Source organism: Dunckerocampus dactyliophorus, chromosome 12 (genome assembly GCF_027744805.1).
Source record: "Dunckerocampus dactyliophorus isolate RoL2022-P2 chromosome 12, RoL_Ddac_1.1, whole genome shotgun sequence".
Classification (NCBI taxonomy): Eukaryota; Metazoa; Chordata; class Actinopteri; order Syngnathiformes; family Syngnathidae; genus Dunckerocampus; species Dunckerocampus dactyliophorus.
In genome coordinates this window covers 14592283-14609850 of record NC_072830.1, presented here as the reverse complement: position 1 = coordinate 14609850, position 17568 = coordinate 14592283, and the positions used below count along the sequence as shown (strand labels likewise).

Genomic DNA, 17568 nt, shown 5'->3' with positions numbered 1-17568 from the left:
AAAGACAATTGTACAAGATTAAACTTGTAATATGAGGAAAAATGTCATTTTAGTAGCAAAGAGTTGGAATACAGTATTGAAGATTTTTTTTGTTTTGTTTTTAAAAGACGTCATAATATGAGAAAACATACCAAAATAAAGTTGCAACTTTCGGAAAATTAGGTTGGGGAAAATGTTATAAATTACAGGAATTGTGTCAAAATATTATGTGAAAAAATTGATATTACAAAAAAATCTTTCCAAAGATTATTTAAAAATAAAGTTGAAAGACTTGGGAAAAATCCCCCAGCAAAAATGGGAGGGGGGAAAGAGCAAAGCCCATATTAATAATAGGCTTTTACACCCGTATGACAAAGCTTAGATATTTTTTTTCTTGAAATAACTTAACATACTAAAATATCAAAAGTGGCCCTTGCATCCTTTCATTTTTTAGTATGTGGCCCTCGCTGCCAAACATTTGGACACCCCTGATATCGAGCATCACTGACCCAGATCCTTTAGACCGAAACAAATGGTAATAACTAGGGCTGTTCAAGAAACACTATAAATAGATGCCATCATGCTGGTGTCCTTTAAATGTAACTTTTTATTAACAATTATCATAAAACACTGCAGGTACTGATTAAAATACTGTGAAAACACAAGTTGCAACTATTCCAACATTATGAACTATGTTCAAATGGAGAATGCAATTAAAGAGTGATCCTATTTCTACTAAAGAAACAAGAGTGAAGCCTCTTCCCTAAAACATACCATCTTTGGCTGAGACTTGCCAAGGGCTTCAAGCCCTTTAACATGACAGGGAAACTAGATTTTGGACCGTCGTTGACTAACTCACCAAGAATTCTTGTCATTAAGCAGCAGCTGTTTCAAACTGCTCCCCGGCACCGTTTGTCATTTTTACAGCAGAAGAGCGACAATTAGGAGAGTAAATTAAAAAGAATGAATGCAAGCTGTGTCGTGATTATTTGCCTCAGATTGAGCGAGATTCCACAAACTCCAAACTCCAGTTTTTCTTCACTAACAAAAATACAATTGCTTATGCAGCAGAATGCATGACGAGTCCAGCTGTGGTAAAGCGGTAACATGTGCACAAAACACATTGGTGCAATAAAAGTGTCTATTTTTGATCGCACTCACACTTTTAATTATGCCTGGACTGGTTCCAATAGAGTTGCTCGGGGCAGTGCAGTCAACATGTTTTGGCAGCAAGACCAGAAACATATTGAGACAGATGACAAGAAGCCCAGCCTTGCTAACTGCTAGGCCAGTCTCCAGACGGCGTGCTATCTTGCATCACACTCTGGAGGTTTGAATTACAGTAGTAGACAATGTGCCGTGTTTAGACAACAGAGTACAAAACAATATATATATATACACTGTATATACAGCCAGGGGTGTTCCCAACTTTTTCCAGCTAGGGCCACATAGTGAAATAAACATTTTTAAATGTAAAAATGTATTTCAGCTTTGTAATACAGGTGCTAAAGTGTAGAAATCGTATCAACTTCGGGTGTTTGCTCTTTTCCCCCCCATTTTTGCTATTTTTTTTTTTTATATTTCAACCTTCTTAAATAATGTTGGTCAATTTTCTTTTCGTAATATTATGACTTAAAAAAACCCAACTTTATTTACATTTTATGACTTAAAAAAACAAATTTTTCTTTAATATTGCAAGTCTGTGCTACTAAAATGACTATTTTCCCTCATAATATTTCAAGTTTGTTGTAAAATTGCGACTCTCCCCCCCCAATACAACCCTTTTCTCTTAATATTTGGACTTTATTCTCTTAAAATTACAGCTGTTTTTTTTTGCATTTGGGCTGTTTGTTTTTTTTCCCCCCAAATATATTTACTTTCCTGTAAATTTTCTTCTGATAATTCTGACTTTAATCCCATAATATTTGACTTTATTTTCCTGACATCACTTTTTCAGCCACCTAATTTTCCAAAAAGTACAACTTTGTTTGTTGCTCATAACTTTTTTTTTTAATAATTGTCTTTTTTCCTTAATATTTCAACTTTGATACAAAAATTACATTTTTCCTCATAATAAATGAGGCTATTCTCAGCAAATTTCAACCTTTTGTCGCTCAATTCCAACTTTCTTCTCTTAATATTTTGACTTTGTTCTTGTAAAATTACTACCGATTTTTCAGTTTTTGCTGTTTTTGAACGTTTTCTTATTAAAAAGAAAAAAAACAAACAAGAAAAACAGATGCGGGTTGCAAACAGCCCCTCGGCCACTTTGGACACGCCTGTGCTATCATGACAGACAGATCTTGGTTTTATGTATTACCGGTATAAAAAAATAAAATTAAATTAAATAAAAAGGGTCATTTTATCTTAAAACGTTACTATCAGTTTTTTAATATTATTAGTTTTCTTGTAAATTATATTTATTTTACCGTAGATGTAATTATTATAGTTATATTTTATGTGCAGCCTGCTTTAAGCAAATGAGTTTGGCTTCACTTGTCACAGCATCAAATTTTCCAAACATCAAACATAACAGTTGTCTGATCAGGCCGTCTCCACAGACCATTTCACACCTTAAAAGCAGAAAAAACGCAAACAGGACAACCGCAAGCTCTCACCGATGCCCGGAAAAACTGACCACCTTTGTACGAAAAACAACATCTGTCCCTTCTGCAGAATACATGCCTACACTCCATCGTCAAACCTTCAATGGTACTTCTGGACGCTCTATGTTTCAAGACAATACAAACAAGGTAAGTACAACCTCACAAGTCTAATTCTCATGAAGCCATACAATTTGACCAAAAATCTGGAAAATACGCCTCTAAAACCAGCAAAACACTTTGCACATGACAGCAGCACACCTCATGAAAGCTCAGTTCAGCAAGCATTACATGCGTGAGGCACAACTGCAACACAGATGATTGCTTATTGTTACACTTGTATGACAGATAAGAACATAAAACAATGCCGGCATATAGTTTATGAAGGTTTTATGAAGGGAGACGGTTTGACTACAGATTATTTCTATTTCCAATAATTGTTCGCAGCGTCCCAGAGCGGCTTGTGTTCAAACTTTATAGTTGCAAAGTATTACAAAGTGAATCCACCTGCTAGACCAGGGGTGTCCAAACTTTTTCCAGTGAGGGTCAAATCAAAGGGTGCAAAATATGAATAGATATCCTAAGATGTTATATATTTAACATAAAAACAGCCTACATCTCAGCGTTGTGATAAAGGTGAAAAAGCCGATTAGCATGAACTTATCCTTTTCCCCCCATTTTTGCTGTTTTTTCAATTTTCCAAATATTTCAACTTTCATCAAATAATCAAAAATGTTCTCCTTACTTTATTCCAATAATAGTGTGACTTTATTCCCATTAAACTATATATTAAAAACACTATAACTATACTTATTACTTAAAACGTTATTTTGTTTTGGCTGGGGGAAAAAATGTTTTTATTTAAGTATTTTTGCCTTAAAATGTAACTTTATGCTACTAAAATGTTATTTTTCCTCATTTTTGCTGTGTTTTTTTTGGTTCTCTTGTTAAATTATATATTTCTAGAATGTGTTGCAGGCCGTGTTTTGGAAAGCCCTGTGCTATACCGACAGACAGACGATTTTATATGAGGAAAAAAAACAGCAAAGTGTGTCATTTAATCTTAAGCAGTTATCAACATTCCAGCTTTTTCTCTTTATATTTTGCCTTTTGCTCTATTTTTTCCCCATGTTTGGTTTGGTCGCAAATGAGTCCTGGGCTGCACTTTGGACACCGCTGTTTTAATAGCACTTCATCGGGGCTTAGCGCGTGACCCGACGTCAATTCTGTGAGCAGCCATAACTACTGTTGACTATTTAGCATGTTTGCTTCCTTGGCAGAGAGAAAACAATGGTAATTAAAGAGAGAAGAGGAGTGTTATTGCAGCTGGAACTAATGGATGCATGACAATAGTCAGTAGACCCAAAATCGGAGAAGGTGTTCGCGTAGGTGGGCTGTCCACCTTTTAAACAAGTGGTACGCACACAGGAAATAATGTACTACAAGTAGGGATGTCCCGATACACATCGGCTTCCGATCCGATTTTTTTTATAGTCTTGCCGATCCGATATCAATTGTTTTTTTTGTTTGTTTTTTTTAATATGCCTTTGTTACAAACATACATTTGTGGAATTTAATATGGTTATGAAAATAGCTCTTCAAAGCATTAAAAATAATGCAACCAAAGTATTGCTGAATTTACTTTTTTTTTTTTTTTTTACTTTTATGACACAGCATCCAATAGAAGATCAAATTGGAAAAAATGGGTGTGCAAAATACTTTTAGGGTAGGACTAATCATTTTACATGGTTATAGATCCAACTGTGGTGTGATTTAGAATATATGACATGATTTTAACAAACTCTCTTCGGGCCCTATGAAATCCGTTTTATTTTTCCCCGAATTCCATTTCATCAGTTTTTATTATTTAGAATTCTTTTTTTTTTTTTTATCGTTTCCACTTATTTTACCAGCGCAGAGTGTGTGCTATTTGGGTTAGTGAATAAAATGCATAAATCCTTACATTTATTGATGCAATACATCATTGGCCCATTTTGTCCAGTTATTTTGAAATGGATGTAGCTTAGCTAACTTTTCTAATGGGATGTCAGCCTCAGCACATACTGCTACAAAATCTTCAACAAACTGCAATGCCCGTGATTGTGATTAAAGAAGATGTAGTCACAGATGTAATTCCAATTGCGTTATTAATGTAAGATATTTTAATGACACCCTTATTCTGTTTACACAATTAGACAAATGTGACAAAGAGCGCTCTTATTTTGAAGGCCAGAATGGGTTGTGTACGTGTGTGTTGAGAATGGCAAATGACGGTTGATACGCGCTGGGTGCAAGAATAAACCTGCCTCGTCTTTTTTCATTCAGAACCTGCACGTCGTCAGTGGGCATTGTAAAATGGTCCTTACATTAAAGCAGTAAAACACAACACGGTGAAAATACACTCATACAGCCTGAGTGCCGCACACACAGATGCACTAGCTAAACTAAGTGAACCCCGCTAGCTTCCATTCACGCTCCATAACAGGAGTTTCCCAGGTTTTTCGCCTCCTTATTATACGCAACCAGCGGTTGGTGCCACACTTCCCATGTGAGATCCCTACACCATGACGCAGCAGTCCGGGCACAGTGAGAGGGAAGTACCGCTGTAGCTACGGAGCTAAATAGCCAACGTCCAACGTGAAACATGTCTACACGTGACATGTCTACATGGTGGTGTTGCGTTTTCTTCTTCTTCCGGGTGGCGTGAGTCGAGTGGCAACCAGCTTTGAGGCGCATTACTGCACCGACCATGTTGGAGTGTGGCTCAGAGTTATGAACGTGATACGACAACCCAATCAGCTCGATCTCGTGGTGGAAGCCGATATTATCCGATCTTCACAAACACAGCGGATCGGCAGCCAATGACGATCCTGAAGATCGGATCAGGACATCCCTAACTACAAGCACACCATTCACATCCTTAACGGTCACCACAGCTCTGAGATTTTTTGGGAGGTGTACGTCACGCTACGCACAAAAACAGGCGAAATGCAACAAAATGCGCACCTGTAGAGTAGCAAAGCATACAATCGTATTCAAGGCTCAAAACGCGTCCCGTGTACAAAAAAAATTCACGCATGTTGGCGACAGTACCTTTTGTTGATGACTTTTTCCTCCTTCTGATAGGGCTTCACGAACCACTTGCCGATGCGCACAAAGCCGCGGTTCATCAGGCAGCGCTCCAGCAGGTTGTGGATGGCTTTGAACAGAAGCGTGCGACACTCGTAGGACAGGCCACTCTCCCACTCGCCGTCCTCCTCGCCTACAGGAAGGCAGAGATGTTAGAAAACCAGAAATGCGTGGTCCAATCATAACGTCAAGACAAACTTTTGAATAAAGTTGAATCTATGGGAGAAATGTCTAACAAACATTGCCTTAATCAAAATTGAGCAATGTCATCTTTACGACAGATACAGCACTTTTTTGTGCCTCTAATGAATCAAGAGATAAACATTAGCAAATATTGTCTTGCACAATGATAATGTGGGAAGCCTGTGCTGCTCATGTGCAATAAAAGAGTTTTAAACCCACCAAATCTTAAATAGATTGAGTTGAATTGCTGAAAATCAAATTCCAAAGCATTTTGAGGAAAGCTGTTACATACCAGCCTGAATCTGTGGTGGCCAAGAGCCAACAGATTCCACAAAGCTTTGGAGACTGACTCACAAACACATCACAAGTTGTATAATCAAAGTTGAAAATCAAATTTACCAGGAAATTGTTTGCAAATTGAACCAAACCTGGCATGCAGCTGTCACTGCATTGGGGTATTTAATGAGTACATGAGTACACAGTGTGTCATGTACACAAATATACAGTATGTTATGCAAACAGAACACCCGTGGCGTGCACTTACTTGAAAGCTCGTTGTGGATGAGCTCGGCGAAACTGGGGTCATCGCCCCACCAGAAGAGCCAGAGCTCCCTGCGACCCGGCGTGTGGTGCCTCCTCCACACGCTCAGCACGTCTGCCGCCATGCACCGGCTGAAGCTACACAAGATCGGGTCCTCCTCGGTCACGGGGAAGAGGATGGGCGACGAGGTGGGTCCTTGCCACACGAAACGCCGCCATTTTATCCCGGTCAAATCAGCCTATATTAAAAAAAAAAAAAAAAAAAAAAAAGATTAGTAAAAATACATTGCTCAGTATCAACCAGTCATAGTCAGTAGTGTGGGGAGTGGGCAAAAAAAAAAAACCCACAAATTCTGTATACTGAAAACTGAGGTTTGTTTGGCATTTTTGTAAAGTTTTTCTATAGTTACATGCACAACCATAATCCATCCTTATAACAACTAAATGGTACACAAGGGACTTGTCTGACATTATGTATGTAGTGCATTCAGTAACAACTGGTCTTGCTTGTAATTCATGTCAATGTAATCTTATTATTTGCAACCAAAGCAGTATATGAGCCATTTTCATAAGCAACTCTCCACAAGGCAAGTGGGCACCACTTGGCCTGCAGTGTGCGTTGCTCCTATTATGGAAGTTGGCTGGATCACGATTTGCAAGTTGCAGGCCCCGATGCCTTGACGCCAGTCTGCAACTGACGTTAGAAAGCTCGGCAGCCTGATTAGCCAAAATGGCTTTCTGTGGCCTCAGCGGCGGAGCTAACAGTAGCTAGCTAGCTCGCTAAAGAGTCTTACCAAGCAGAAGAGGTTAGAGTGGCAGTCCTCCAAGCTGGCCCCGTTTGGTACAAAGCACGAACTCATCCTTTTTCACTTCGTCCTGGCAACGTTTGAATCCATCGTCGGACAAGAACTGCTCGGGTTTAGCTCTTAAGCTGGAGAGTCGCTGTTTTACTTGTAGCTACCCCTCGTTTACTTGCTAGCTGCTACGACTAGCCTCCGCTAGTCGGGCAGACAACTTCCAGCCGGCGCTAGCCAGCAAGCTAAGCCAATGTTAAATAAGCGGCCACAGAGCATCGACTGTAACGATAAGCATCTAGCTATGCGATTCATCAACCAGACTTGAAATGTATTGTCTGATCGGGTTAGCTGGCGGCTACATTACGTTATATGAAATAACACAAGTTAACATGGCCTGGATTGACTAGCGGTTTGACTGATAATCGCAGTCCAAATACGAGCTGTAAAACTAAAAGAAAACTTCACCCCCCAAATGCGTAGACCAGGATACGCTAATGCTAATAGCTGCTAGCCGATCTGAAACAATTTCAAGGCAATGGAACTCTCTCCCCTCCCCCTGATCTCTCTGCTAGCCTGCTAGCAGACAAGCTAACATACCAGAGGTCCAGCGCTAGCCTGCTTACTACATAAAACAATTAGCTACACCGCCCCCCCCAGTTTCACTAAAAGAACCACCATGATGCTCCGACACAATAAAACCACACCGAGAAGGTACGAAATGCCAAATCGGCGAGGCTACTCATCGGCTTCTCTCCCCCCGTGCTTGGGATCCATGGCTTCAGCAGATTTCCATTATTTCAGCTCATGGATGGAATTCTTTAATGGCGGCCAGGAGGACAAGTCTGCCTCTCGGCTCCTATTGGCCAATTTGTGCTAATGGGGGCGTCATCCGGCTTCAAGTAGCTCCATGACTTCACAGTTTACAAGATGAAAGCTCCAGTTGCATCTGTCATACTGTCACTGGTCACTCCTCCATGATGTCTGTTACCAAACACGTTGATCCCTGCAACATATAGATACATATTTATTTTCTTTAAGGCATTTTTGTGCACACCGTTTATACAGTTGGCCATTGTGCAGTCATTTATATAAGCATTTTGATGCTCTACTAGTCCTAATAATCGTCATCATAATAATAACACGTTGGTTTTATATCCTACAGCGTTTTTCTTGATAAGGTATACAGTACTTACCTAACATAATCTATACTTACCTGAGATACTGAAATAAATTGACTTATGTGCACTATATTCACATTTTAAATATGTTATCCATTTACCTGATTTTCATTCGAAGAGTTGCACAAAAATAACAAAAAGTACAAGTATGGAAGAGGTGTAGGAGAAGCTAGTGTTAAGTAGCCTAAAAATAACCACAAACTTGCGTGATATTTAAAAAAAACAATACTTTTTTTACTCTACCTACCCGATATTTAATTCAATTTTTGCACCATTTATGCAAAACATGCATTGTAGGTCACACTTGCGCATGCGTAACCTTGCACTTTGACAGCGATTGATTGTATTCATGCAATACATAATCAATTACGTGATGATGGATATGTGATGCATACGGTGCTCCTTGACGTCACAGTGTTATTTGCAAGTGCCGGGAGGAGACTTTTTGACGCAAGCGCCAATGTCCTTTCTCGGACAAAAAAGAGGGGCGGAGCTTCCTGCGACTCGGCTGCACTCATGTCAACAACATGCCGGAGTCCTGCAGGGAAACACAAACGGAAGGCGGAAGACCACAGCGACAAAACACGCCAGCCCACAACGTCGTGTCTACTTTATCTCAGTTGGCAGATGATCATTTAACTCTTGTGCGGGTAGGAACCTCCTGGAAGCGGTAGTTACGAGGTTGTATGTTTCACTGATACACACATTAGCCACGATTCAAGGCGCGTCTGCGCACTGCATCTGGGATTCAATACAAGAGCTCAATCAAAAATTCTGCCTTTTAATTTGATGTGAGGTTTATTATGGTAGTCTTCAGTGGTGTAGAACTGTATTGCATCATACTAAGAGCAGTGGCAGAGCCAGACATGTTTCATTGGGGCGGCCAAGGTGAGACCATTACTCACATAGGGGTGGCAATAAGTTGATACCTGAAATGTCTACAGTAGATGGCCAGTGGGGTGGCTGGAGAATGACCAGGGGTGGCCACCCACTGTTTCCGCCACTGTGTCCTAATAATTTGCTCCTGTCATGTAGCAAACTAGTACCCTGTAGCTTAAAGTACTGTTAGTTTTCCAACATGTAATGATCTTAAAAGAAAAAAAATTAGACAGTTATTAAAAGAATTTCTGCAGCAGTATAATTGTGTTGTATTGACAACTTTAGACCAGCCTCTACTTGATACTGCGCTTGTGTTTGTGGATTTACTGGAGAACTTTTGATGGAGATTTGTATACGTATTTTTCCACATATACAGTAGCTCACAAAAGTGAGTACACCCTTCTCATTTCGTAAAAATTGTATGATATCTTCCCAAGGGATAATGCGAAAGAAGTGAAAACTGGATATTGGAGTAGTCAGTGTACAGCTTGGAAAACAGTACAGATGCTCTATCCAGTGAAAATAAGCCAACACACAGTCATTTTTGTCTAACTATCTGGCAACACCAGTGAGTACACCTCAGACAGTGAGCATGTCCAAATTGTGTCTAAAATGTGTAGAGCTGCAACAATTAATTGATGGTTAATCGATTACCCAATTAATCAACTATTTTACAGCTATTTTATTAATCGATTATTATTTTATTAATCATTTTTTTAATTTAAATATGTAAATGAGCCTCTCTAATGTGAATATTTTTTAATTTCCTTAGTCATCCATGAAAGCAGACCTACTGTATTAAATTTGTGTTTTAGCCAAAACAAGATATTCACACATATCAGCTTTGACTTTGGAAAACAGTGATGGGCCTTTTTGCTGCTTTTCTGATATGTTGCAGACCCAACCACTAACTGTAGGTGTTTGCTTCATATTAATTTGGACCATCTGTGACCTAAACGTTTACTCCATTAATTGAAACAACAAGCTTCAGATTAATCAATTAAGAAAATGATTATGATTGTATTTTTGTGTACATTTATTGTTTTACTGTAGCTATTCGACAAACATTTTACATTTTTTATTATTTACCATTATTTTTAACAGACTATTGAAAGTGGCAACCTGATGTTTGTGCACTTATTCGCTCTGTTAGTTCAAATATATTTCTGAATAAAGAGGTGGAAATAAAAAATGGGGGTTTTTAAAATCCGATTCATCGATTAATCGGAAAAATAATCGATGGATTAGTCAGTTGTGAAAATCATTGTTAGGTGCAGCCCTAAACATGGGAATATTTAGTGTGAGCACCGTTGTTGTCGAGCATGCTGGCATGCATGGCTGTAGACACCAACCAGGCAATTGTCAGCGACTTAGCCAACAATAAGGTTGGGTATCGTTTACACATTGTCCGATACTGGTGCCAAATCAGTACTTAAAATGGTTCTGATGCTTAAACGGTCTTAAGTATTGCTTAAAACTTAAGTATTTCAGATCATCAAACAAAATTAAATGTCAATTACAACACAGCTGTACACAAAATGCAGTCTTAAATGAAACTTTTTATTATTAAGGCAGAAAAAAAAATCTGTTGGCCACACAGTCAGGAGATCTGGAAAATCTCGGTTCGACTCTCTGTTCGGCATCTCTGTGTGGAGTTTGCATGTTCTCCCCGTGCGTGCGTGGGATTTCTCCGGTTACTCCGGTTTCGTCCCACATTCCAAAAACATGCACATTAGGTTAATTGGAGACTCTAAATTGTCGATAGGTAAGAATGTGTGAATGTTTGTTTGTCTATATGTGCCCTGCGATTGACCAGTCCAGGGTGTACCCCGCCTCTTGCCTTAAGTCAGCTGGGATAAGCTCCAGCATACCTGCGACCCCAGTCAGGATACGTGGAATAGAAGATGGATGGATGGAGAAAAAAAATCCAAACCTACATGGCCCTGTGTGAAAAAGGGATTTCCCCCTTGAAGAAAGTAATTGAGATCTATCAGTCTGGAAATGGTTACACAGCTATTTGTAAAGTTTTGGGACTCCAGTGAACCACAGTGAGAGCCATTATCCACAAATGGAACAGTGGTGAACCTTCCCAGGAGTGGCTGGCCAACCAAAATTACCCCAAGAACGCAGCGACAACTCATCCTTGAGGTTACAAAAGACCCCACAACAACATCCAAAGAACTGCAGGCCTCACTTGCCTCAGTTAAGGTCAGTATTCATGACTCCACCATAAGAAAGACGCTGGGCAAAAACGGCCTGCATGGCAGAGTTCCAAGGCGAAAACTACTGCTGAAGAAAAAGAACATTAAGGCTCTTCTCAATTTTGCCACAAAACATCTTGATGATCCCCAAGACCTTTGGGAAAATACAGTACTCTGTGGGTTTACAAGACAAAAGTTGAACTTTTTGGAAGTGTGTGTCCCATTACATCTGGCGTAAAAGTAACGCTGCATTTCAGAAAAAGAACATCATACAAACAATTAAATATGGTGGTGGTAGTGTGACGGCCTAGTGCTGTTTTGGTGCTTCAGGACCTGGAAGACTTGCTGTGATAAATGGAACCATCAATTCTGTTGTCTACCCAAAAAATCCTGAAGGAGAATGTCTGGCCATCTGTGACCTTAAGCTGAAACCAACTTGGGTTCTGTAGCAGGACAATGATCCAAAACACACCAGCAAGTCCACCTCTGAATGGCTGAAGAAAAACAAAATGAAGACTTTGGAGTGGCCTAGTCAAAGTCCTGACCTGATATTGAGATGCTGTGGCATGACCTTAAAAAGGTGGTTTCATTACAACAATTCTGCAAAGATGAGCGGGCCAAAATTCCTCCACAGCGCTGTAAGAGACTCGATGCAAGTAATCGCAAACGCTCGATTGCAGTTGTTGCTGCTAAGGATGCCCCAATCAGTTATTAGGTTTAGGGGGCCCACTGCATATGCATTTCGAATTCCATCCATCCATTTTCTATACCGCTTCTTCCTCATTAGGGTCGCGGGGGTATGCTGGAGCCTATCCCAGCTGACTTCGGGCGACAGGCGGGGTATACCCTGGACTGGTCGCCAGCAAATCACAGGGCTACATATTAACCTCACCTGCATGTTTTTGGAATGTGGGAGGAAGGCGGAATACCCGGAGAAAACCCACGCGCACACGGGGAGAACATGCAAACTCCACACAGAAATGCCCAGGGGAGAATCGAACCCAGGTCTTCCCGATCTCCAAGCTGTTACTGTGTTGGCCAACGTGCTAACCACTAGACCACCGTGCAGCCGCATTTCGAACTATAATTGTAAAATTATAAAAGCTTGTCTTTCTGGAATAGATTAATTGAATACAATGGGGGAAAATGCATCAGGTTAGCGTCCACTTCAGTTAGAGTCGGCCATTCTGGAATGAATTAATGATGCTAACCAAGGTTCCACTGTAAATACAATTACAACAAAGTAATACATTTCCAAATATGAAATTAAACAAATTGTCAAAATTATCACAACAAAACCAGCAGAAATACAGAACACAGAGAATATGGGAAAAAATGACCTGCTTGTGTTGATATTAAAAAATCCGCTGTTTGTGAATGCACCCTGCTTGCCGTCAGTGTGATTGGTGGATAATGAAGTGTTGTGTTGCTGGTGTGGAAAGCGACGTGTGAAATGCGTACTGCTGTTGGAGTGTTAAGGTCTGTAATTAAAGAGAGTCAGGCTGTTGTGTGCCTCTGTAGGTATGTTACTTACATTACTTACAAGGTGTTACTTGCACAATATCACCTTCAAGCACCTGTTCCAGGTGGCTGTGTCTGCATTCATTAAGCACTGAAATGAGGCACCTATATCTAGTTTTTTCGATTCGGTTACTCCCGTTTACGTCAGCACCGGTGCCATTGTGATGCTGAGTTTCAGACAAGTGGTGCTGCGTTATTTCCTGTCATGCCCCCCATAGGTGACCAAATTCTTTTTACACGCCCCCTCCCCCTGAATTGAAATGCTCTTGAGAACCTGATCATATTTATGTATTTATCTGTACAAACCACTGTATGAGTTGCTGGCACCACCACTCTGCATACAATCACCTGACTATCAAAATAGATTGATAAAATGAGCTGAGATAACATCTGCAACAACTTGAAACAATTTCCAGGTTAAGTTTACTCTTCCGCCCCACTATTTGAGAAGCACTGCTGTATGTCATTTTGTTTCAACTAAACCATCTCTTTTCTCCCATATAGAACATAAGCACCGGGTTGGCTCTTGCTGGTGTAATTGTAATAGCAAGGAGTATCAAACTGGTAAGATTTAAACCTTCAAATAAATGAAGAAGGAAGTCACAGCTTGACATGCCCACCACACTACAATGTTTTATCGATGAGAAGTGTATTCCACGAGAAAGAAAATCTCACGCACGACTCAATTCTTCCACTCTCCTTCGTCAGATCACCAAATTCCAAGCCGTGTCTGAGATTCCCGCTCGTTTTGTGGAGAGGAATGTAAGCCTCCGTGGGAGAGTCCATTCCATCACAGAGGAAGGGCTTGAAGTTGAGCACATCCCGATTTACCTGCCAGTCCTCTCACCTCTGCTTACCAAACACAAAGGCAATTTAGGGTGGGAGGGGGTTACCCACGCAACACTCACTGCACCAATTAAATATATAACAAATACTGGTGATTGGTAAACATGTTAAAAGCACATCAAATCCACATAGGTTTCACCTATTGAGCCTCTCGGCATCATTTTTAATGCAGACTTCCCCCTTTTGAGTCCTCAAATCTCATTGTGACATTTTTAGTGTGCTAGGTTAGGTCATATTCATTTTAAGCACCATAGCTTTGTTATACAATCATGGCTGGCGGAGAATGTGTAGTTGCTCCATCAGCATCGTCCACGTGAAGGACAAACATGAACATGAAAACTGCTGATTGTTCAGATTTGGGTGTCAACTGGGAGAGACGCTGTCCCTGGAAAGACAACGGTATCATACTAGAGGGACAAATATGATGGTGCTCAGTAAATTGTGAGTCGCAACGCCACAGTGACTACTATAATGCTACGTCACAGCATATCTTCTAACACCATTCATATACGTCAAATATGGCCTCTAGTAGTATATGACATGTTCTTCAAACCTGCTGACTAAAAACCTGACAAGGGGGTCACAATTTAAAGCGGTAGTTTGGATTTTTTGACATGAAGTTGTATGCCATCCCCATCAGCAGTGTAGTGCATCAAAGGTGACTTACCCCCCCCACTTGGTCCCGTGAGCCCATTTCTGATTGGATTTCGGTGATGAGAAGCATAGTTCCGGTTAGTTGCTGGGGCCACGTACGTAAAGAGTTTGGGTTCTCAAAAGAATATGCATTCAAAAGAAGCCATTTGCGTCACAAAAATGCTTCTTTCTGTTTATGTATGTGTTCCACAGCGGATGAGCGTCGTAGCCATCTTCATCACATACACAAGAATGGCCGGGCGACAGTGCGCAGTGATACGACGAAAGAGAAAAGTAACACTGAGCAATTTGAGAGGTCTGATTTTTTTCGAGGAGGCAAACTCTTTACTTACGTGGCCCCAGCAATAGCAATATGACTTTTTTTCTTGCAATATTTTGACTTTGTACTCATAAAATTGCTGCTGTTTTTTCCATTTCTGCTTTTCAAAAAATAATTGGACAAATATTCCAACTTTCTTCTTGTAAATTTTCTTCTGGTAGTATTATGACTTATTACCATAATATTTTGACTTTCTTCCGTTTCACCTATATTCCGTTACATTATACATTTTTTGTCAGCCTAATTTTTAGTTTTAATATTTCAATTTTATGCTATTTTTTCCTCTTAATATTATGTCTTTATTCTCTTAATATTTCGTCTTTATTCTTGCAAATTACTGCTATTTTTTCCATTTTTGCTGATTTTTTTAGTTTTCTTGTGAAATTGTATTTTTCTAATGTGCCTAGCGCCAATTTTTTAAAAAATGCAGCGGGCCGTAAATGGCCCCCGGGCCACATTTTGGACACCTAAGCATTAGACAGTTGATAAAAATCAGGCTGGAAAAACAACTGGTGATTGCAACGTCCTCCTAAGAAATGCTGTCACCATACCAAAATACTAGAAAAAAAAAAGAAATTAATTATGGATTGTAACAGCTGTTTCTGGGCAGTAGAAGTAAGGAAATCATTGCAGTCTGATTGCATGCAAAATAGAAGCATCGAGGCAATGCCAGGGTATCAGTGCTTTTCATATGTATCATTGAGACCTTTGACCTTGGCTACCATACACATTGGTGTAGTACTGTAGTTGTACTTACATACTGTAGATAGATGCAGTAAGGAGACAGATGCTTATAATTATTACTGTAGATGTCTTTACATTGTGTAGGTGTATTCACAGTTGCGTCCGGTGTTTTTTCATTTCTCCAGGTGTGTGCAAGTCAAACTTGCTCGTGGACCTTGCAGGTGTGGCTCTGACTCCAGATGGCCTATTATGGCTGCAGGGAAGCCTTCTTTCCTCTCAAACAGTCTGGTTGAAACTCATCAGCCGCCAGGACGACAAGCTGCATTGCTTTGTCACCTCAAGCAAGGTGAAGCTTGACTAAACAGACCTGAAACGCAAGAGAAATACTTGTAAGACAATACCAAGAACCTGCTTGTCCTCCCCTTGTTGTCCAGCAGGGGTCGTCATGGGGCCACTCGATGAACGAGGAGGCGCTCAAACTCGGCCTGGCCCGCAGGGCGCCCATTCCGGGACTCTCACCGGACTCTCGCCTCTACTGGCGGCTGCACAAGCGGCTTCACAGGGCAGAGGTCAAAGCTGAGAAGAAGGGGTGTGGTCTGTGGAAGGAGGAGAGCCAATGGGAGAGAGTCTTGAAGGCTATGAGGGACAATGCATTATTTCGGCTACTCAGGAAGCTCTTTGGGAGAACCTGATCTTCTGTGGGCCACTCTTCGGGTGCCGCAATCAACTGTGGCAAAACTTTAGTTTGATCATTTGTTATTGATTTTGTCAGCTCATTTACATTATAAAACAAATCATTCAATGTCTGCTTGATTGTTTTTGCGCCACAAAATGTTTATTTAAAACCTTGTCCCCTTGCTATGCATATATATGGGACACTCGCTCTACCCACTAAACAAAGGAAGAAGGAGGGGTCTGTTTTCAGTGGAGGGGGTGTCCACTTGCCCTTCTGTGTGATCGTTGTTGCTATAGAACATGGGTGTCCAAACTTTTCCACCAAGGGCCACATACTGAAAAATGAAAGGATGCAAGGGCCACTTGGATATTTTGTTATATACCAAGAAGTTATATCTATAGTTCAAGAAAAAATGCATTTCAGCTTTGTGACATAGTTGAAATGCTGCTAAAATATTTTTTTGCCATAATGTGACTTTATTCTTGGAAGATTGTGACCTTACTTTTTTCCTTTAATGCTTTTACTTCATTCTTGTGAAATTTCAGCTGTTCTTCCCATTTCTGTTCTTGTTTTGTTATTGCTAACAAAAAATGAGAAGACATAATTTATATATCTAAAATATAAGACATATTTAGAGTTATTTCACAGTTTTTTTGTTAAGTCCATAATTCCACATGTGTTCGTTCATAGTTTTGAGAATCTACAATGTAAATAGTCAAGAAAATAAGGAAAACGCATTGAATGAGAAGGCGTGTCCAAACTTTTGGCCTGCACTGTATAACCTTATTCTTTGTTTGTTTATTATATCTTTTAAGAAAAATAACTTCTTTTGTCTTCAATATTTCTACTCTATGCTAGCAAAATGGCATTTTTCCTCATAATATGACGAGTTTATTCTTGGAAAATTGTGAATTTTTTTCTCGTTAGAGTACGACTTTTTTTCCATGATATTTTTACTTTATTGTTGTAACGTTTCTGCTGTTTTTTTTCCATTTCTACAGTTGCTTTTTAAATATAATTTTACAAATATTTCAGCTTACTTCTTGTCAATTTTCTTCACATAATATTATGACTTTATGGCCATCATATTTTGACTTTATTCCCCAGCCAAATTTTTCCTGACAACAACTTTATTCTTTGTCTTGTTTCTCATAATATTGTGTCTTAAAAAAAAACAACATCTTTTGTCTTTAATAACCTAATTTTCCAAAAATTACAACTTCATTCTTAATTTTGTTTTGCAACTTAAAAAATAAAATAACATCTTTTTTCTTTAATGTTTCAGCTACTAAAATGACATTATTTTTCATCATAATTCTATTCTCGTGAAATTATGCCTTTTTTATATATTTTTTGACTTTATTCTCGGAAAATTACTG

The 17568-nt window shown here is 39.7% G+C and overlaps 2 protein-coding genes across 6 annotated transcripts in view; one reads left to right on the top strand and one right to left on the bottom strand.

The window, feature by feature from the left end:
* The window catches only part of LOC129191051 (mediator of RNA polymerase II transcription subunit 13-like), a 28131-nt gene extending 20007 nt beyond the window's left edge, over positions 1 to 8124 (bottom strand). The window contains exons 1-3 of the mRNA XM_054794011.1: positions 7229 to 8124; positions 6439 to 6673; positions 5676 to 5844 (exon numbers count right to left, since the gene is read on the bottom strand). Of these exons, the coding sequence (XP_054649986.1) occupies positions 5676 to 5844; positions 6439 to 6673; positions 7229 to 7294 (470 nt within the window). The 5' untranslated portion in view covers positions 7295 to 8124. The remainder of the gene's footprint in view (positions 1 to 5675; positions 5845 to 6438; positions 6674 to 7228) is intronic.
* A 723-nt stretch (positions 8125 to 8847) lies between these two features.
* Positions 8848 to 17181, top strand: c18h3orf33 (c18h3orf33 homolog (H. sapiens)). 5 transcript variants are annotated; one of them, XM_054794015.1, is made up of 6 exons: positions 8848 to 9059; positions 13515 to 13574; positions 13719 to 13878; positions 14703 to 14805; positions 15699 to 15859; positions 15951 to 17181. In XM_054794015.1, exons 1-6 carry the CDS (start codon positions 8937 to 8939, stop codon positions 16091 to 16093), a joined length of 750 nt encoding a protein of 249 aa, XP_054649990.1. In that variant the 5' UTR covers positions 8848 to 8936; the 3' UTR covers positions 16094 to 17181. The 5 variants fall into 5 exon arrangements, with proteins under 5 accessions (XP_054649990.1, XP_054649989.1, XP_054649988.1 ...); XM_054794014.1 differs by having other exon boundaries at positions 15948 to 17181; XM_054794013.1 differs by lacking the exon at positions 14703 to 14805.
* Positions 17182 to 17568: the final 387 nt, after the last annotated feature.

Excerpts from the sequence above, each read along its gene's own strand:
- c18h3orf33 (XM_054794012.1), top strand. The coding sequence starts at position 8,937 with ATGCCGGAGTCCTGCAGGGAAACACAAACGGAAGGCGGAAGACCACAG. Across the intron at positions 13,879-15,698 it reads TCTGCTTACCAAACACAAAG|GTGTGTGCAAGTCAAACTTG; the intron begins GCAATTTAGGGT and ends TCATTTCTCCAG. Across the intron at positions 15,860-15,947 it reads GCTTTGTCACCTCAAGCAAG|CAGGGGTCGTCATGGGGCCA; the intron begins GTGAAGCTTGAC and ends CTTGTTGTCCAG.